The 4728-nt window shown below is 43.6% G+C and overlaps 1 protein-coding gene across 1 annotated transcript; it reads left to right on the top strand.

The window, feature by feature from the left end:
• Window positions 1-390: 390 nt before the first annotated feature.
• Window positions 391-903, top strand: LOC145952108 (uncharacterized). The gene has a single exon (XM_083064333.1). The coding sequence runs from the start codon at window positions 391-393 to the stop codon at window positions 901-903; it is 513 nt and encodes a 170-aa protein (XP_082920459.1).
• Window positions 904-4728: the final 3825 nt, after the last annotated feature.

Here is a 4728-nt window from a genome sequence, read left to right as displayed (position 1 = left end):
TTGGAGGAGTTGGTGAGGCAGATGACCATTCAGAACATGCAATTCCAGCAAGAGACCAGAGCCTCCATTCAAAGTTTAACAAATCAGATGGGGCAGATGGCCACTCAACTCAATCAGGCACAGTCCCAAAATTCAGACAAGTTACCTTCACAGACTGTGCAGAATCTGAAGAATGTGAGTGTCATCACCTTGAGGTCTGGCAATTAAATTGACATACTAGCACCTATAACAGTTGTACCTCCACCTGAGCCTACACTTGAGAAAGAGGCCCCTATAGGTAGTAGTAGAAAATCTCATTCACGTGGACCTTCTTCTAGTGCACACAGTGATGATCTACATCCGCCTCCTATCCCTCTTCCATTTCCACCAAAATCAATTCCAAGCAAAAATATGGAAGAGGTGGATAAGGAGATATTGGAGTCCTTCAAGAAGGTGGAGGTGAACATACCTCTGCTGGATGCCATTAAGCAAATTCCCAGATATGCTAAGTTCCTGAAAGACTTGTGCACCCACAAGAGGAAGCTAAAGGGCAATGAGCGAATCAGCATGGGCAGAAACGTCTCAGCACTCATAGGTAAATCTGTTCCACACATTCCTGAAAAGTGTAAGGACCCAGGTACATTTTGTGTACCTTGCATTATTGGTAACAATAAATTTGAAAATGCCATGCTTGATTTAGGAGCTTCAATTAATGTCATGCCTTTGTCTATTTTTAATTCTCTGTCTCTTGGTCCTTTGCAACCTACGGGTGTGGTCATTCAGTTAGCCAATAGGAGTGTTTCCCACCCCACAGGTTTTGTAGAGGATGTCTTGGTTCGGGTTGGTGAACTTATTTTTCCGTTGATTTTTATGTTCTTGATATGGAGGAGGGATTCTCCCATGGTTCTGTCCCAATCATTCTAGGCAGACCATTTTTGAAAACAGCCTGGACTAAGATTGATGTTTATGCTGGCACCTTGTCTATGGAATTTGGTGATATTGTTGTTCATTTTAATATTTTGGATGCAATGAAATTTCCTTCTGAAACTCATTCTGTTTTTTATGCTGAATTGATTGATGATCTAGCTGATGAGCACATTCGTGATTTTGATTCTTCTAATGCTAAGAAGCATTCATTTTCATTTGATTTGTATAGCTTCCTTTCATGCATTGAGTCTGAATCTGAATATCAATCTGAATGTGAAACTGATTATGAGGCATCTGAATTTGACACTTTGGGTGCTGTACCTCTTGGTCTTGATTTTATGCAGTTAGAATGCACTAACCATGTTGCAGGAAGTACAGTAGAATCTGACTTGTAGGTTGAGGTACAGGCTGCGGAACCCCTTCTCCCTTCTTTAGTTCCTTCTAATATTCAGCCAGCACCCACACCAGAGTTGAAGCCTCTTCCAGAGAACCTCAAGTATGCTTACTTGGAGGATGATGAGGGATTCCTTATGATCATATTCACCTCCCTTGATGCTGATCAAGAAGAGAGGTTGTTGCATGTGCTTCGGAAGCACAAGAAGGCAATTGGTTGGACCCTGGCAGACATTCCTGGCATTAGCCCATCCACAAGCATGCACAAGATATTATTGGAGGATGGAGCTAAACTAGTGAGACAGCCTCAGAGGAGACTTAACCTGGTGATTTTGGATGTAGTGAAGAAGGAGGTGACCATTGTGAAAAATCAGAGGGATGAGCTCATGCCCACCAGAGTCCAAAATAGTTGGAGGGTCTGTATTGACTATCGGAGGCTCAACCAAGCAACAAGGAAGGATCATTTTCCTCTACCCTTCATTGATCAGATGCTTAAGCATCTGGTAGGTAAATCTCATTATTATTTTCTTGATAGGTTCTCTGGTTATTTTCAAATTCATATTGCTCTTGAGGATCAAGAAAAGACCACATTCACCTGCCCTTTTGGTACTTTTTCCTATAGGAGGATGCCTTTTGGCCTATGCAATGCCCCTGGCAATTCCAATAGTGCATGCTTAGTATTTTTAGTGACTTTCTTGAAAATTGCATAGAGGTGTTTATGGATGATTTTACTGTTTATGGATTATCTTTTGATGCTTGTTTGGATAGTTTAGATAGAGTTTTGAATAGATGCATTGAGACTAACCTTGTTCTTAATTTTGATAAATGTCATTTCATGGTTGAGCAGGGTATAGTTTTGGGGCATATCATTTCTAGTAAGGGCATTGAGGTTGACCCTGCAAAGATATCTTTTATTGCACAATTGCCTTACCCTTTTTGCATGCGAGAGGTGCGATCTTTTCTTGGCCATGCAGGTTTCTACAGGCGTTTCATTAAGGACTTTAGCAAGAAAGCCCTTCCACTATCTAGCTTGCTTCAGAAGGATATGGAATTTACATTTGATGACAGGTGCAAGGAGGCGTTTGATTGTCTCAAGAGAGCCTTAACCACCACTTCTATCATTCAGGCACCAGACTAGACAGTTCCCTTTGAGCTGATGTGTGATGCTTCAAATTATGCACTAGGGGCTATCTTAGCATAGAGGGTTGATAATTACCTAGGGTGATATACTACGCTTCCAGGACATTAGATGCTGCTCAAGAAAATTACACAACCACGGAAAAGGAACTTTTAGCTATTGTTTTTGCACTTGATAAATTTCAATCATATTTGCTTGGTTCTCGTGTCATTGTTTTTATAGATCATGCAGCTTTAAAGTACCTGTTGAAGAATGCTGACTCAAAGCCTAGGCTGATCAGATGGATGCTCTAGCTTCAAGAGTTTGATTTGGACATCCGTGACACGAGCAGAGCACAAAACTTAGTGGCAGACCATCTCAACAAGATTGAGAGAGCTGAGGATGAGGACACTTTGCCCATTCAGGATGATTTTTCGGATGAACACTTGTTAACTATTTCTGTTCCTTCCTGTCGCCACCGGCCCAAACGGGCCTCGGCGGTCGCGAAGACGGTCGAGCTCGCTTTTATTTTAGTTTTGAAAATGTATTGGATTATTAGAACGACTTGTTCTCAAACTGAGACCTTGTCGATCTTATCCAATTTATTTATTAAAATGTCTCACCAATCCATGTTAATCCCAAGCGGGACCCTCCATGGATTAGTGGTTTTCGTAGTAAAAGGGTTCATGGAGTCGCCACCAATGTTTTACTCAAAACATTGGAAAAAGAGATAAGGCAATCGATTCAAAAATCGACTTCGGCCATTACAACCAGAGTCGGGTAAGGGAGTCGGTTACGCGTGGGGAAGGTGTTAGCACCCCACAGCGCCCCTCTCGGGTTCCCTATGACAGATTATTTCTAAAATAACAGTGTAAAATTACTAAATTACCCCTATTTATTCTAAGCAATTATAAATTAACTATCTACATGATGACAGTTTAAATATGCACACAGAAAGCAGTAAAAGGAAGGATTTAAGAAGAAACCTTTGAAGCGTGCTTTTATATATTTCGTAAAACTGGGAAGCTTTTTGGCGTTCCCTCGCTCTACAAGCCCGCTCGCTCCCTCCTATAAAATTTTAACTATGGAAATCCGGAGGATTTCCCTTCGACTAGGTTCGATCCTCAAGCAAAATGGCTCGGGGCTCAAGAACTGCGTCGGATCAACTCTCCGAGTGATTTCTAGGGCAGAACACTGCTCAAAAACCCCAGAATACTCAAGGAGAGGGTTGAAACTATGTTCAAAAGTGTCGAATGACGTCCAATTGACGTCATATTTATAGGGAACAGGCCCAATACGGGCTACAGAATCAATACGGCCGTATTGAAATTTTTGAACTTCAATACGGCCGTATTGAGTTCAATACGGCCGTATTGAAGCTCAGAAATTTCAATACGGCCGTATTGAGTTCGCTGCGGCTGTATTGAAGCTTCAATACGGCCGTATTGATTTCAGTACAGCCGTATTGAAGTTTCAGAAACTTCAATACGCCGTATTGAGTTCACTGCGGCCATATTGAAGCTTCAATACGGCCGTATTAAGTTTAGTACGGCCGTATTGGGCTTCATTCCCTCCACTTCCTTATTTTAAGCTATTCTAAGACCTCTAGACCTACAGAGAACCCTCCTAGGGCCTTCCAGGAGTCCTTCTGGCTGATCTTCCTTCAGTCTTCGAGAGTCTTCAAGCTTTATTTCCGACCCGGACAATTTTAGGGGTCTACAGCTGCCCCCCCTTTACTTAGTCGGACGGCCTTTTGGTGTACCGGCTGACAAGTAAAGGAGTTGACCCAATTGTCCGGGTGGTGTGCCGACCTTCTGACTTGTAATGTCTTCCGGTGGAAAATTGTTGAGTAGCCTCTCCAGGTGGGTGCATACCTCGGCGCTTCTGACATCCTCGGTAGCTGAGTTTACCCTCTCCAGGGTCAACTTCACTCGACGCCCAAGCCGGAAGTTGAACACCGACGTGCCTCTGGCGACGCTGGTGATTGAGTACCGTCTCTCCAGACCTAGCCTCACTCGACGCCCGAGCCGGAAGCTAGACACCAGTGTTTTAACATCACTGATGATATAGTATTGCCTCTCCAGGCCCAACCTCACTCGCCGCCCGAGCCGGAAGTTGGACACCAACGCACCTCTGATGACGCTGATGGTTGAGTACCGTCTCTCCAGACCTAGCCTCACTCGACGCCCGAGCCGGAAGCTAAACACCAGTGTGTTAACATCACCCTGATGATTGAGTACCGCCTCTCCAGGCTCTGCCGCTTAACATTTGGCAGTTGAGTTTGCCCTCTCCAGGGTCTGCGTCTTAACATC

This window comes from Cajanus cajan, chromosome 9, assembly GCF_000230855.2.
Source record: "Cajanus cajan strain Asha chromosome 9, NIPB_CcT2T_4, whole genome shotgun sequence".
NCBI classification, from domain to species: Eukaryota; Viridiplantae; Streptophyta; class Magnoliopsida; order Fabales; family Fabaceae; genus Cajanus; species Cajanus cajan.
This window is presented reverse-complemented; position numbering and strand designations above follow the sequence as displayed.

Bases quoted from the DNA above. Each gene is read 5' to 3' on its own strand.
- LOC145952108 (XM_083064333.1), top strand. From the start codon at position 391: ATGGAAGAGGTGGATAAGGAGATATTGGAGTCCTTCAAGAAGGTGGAG.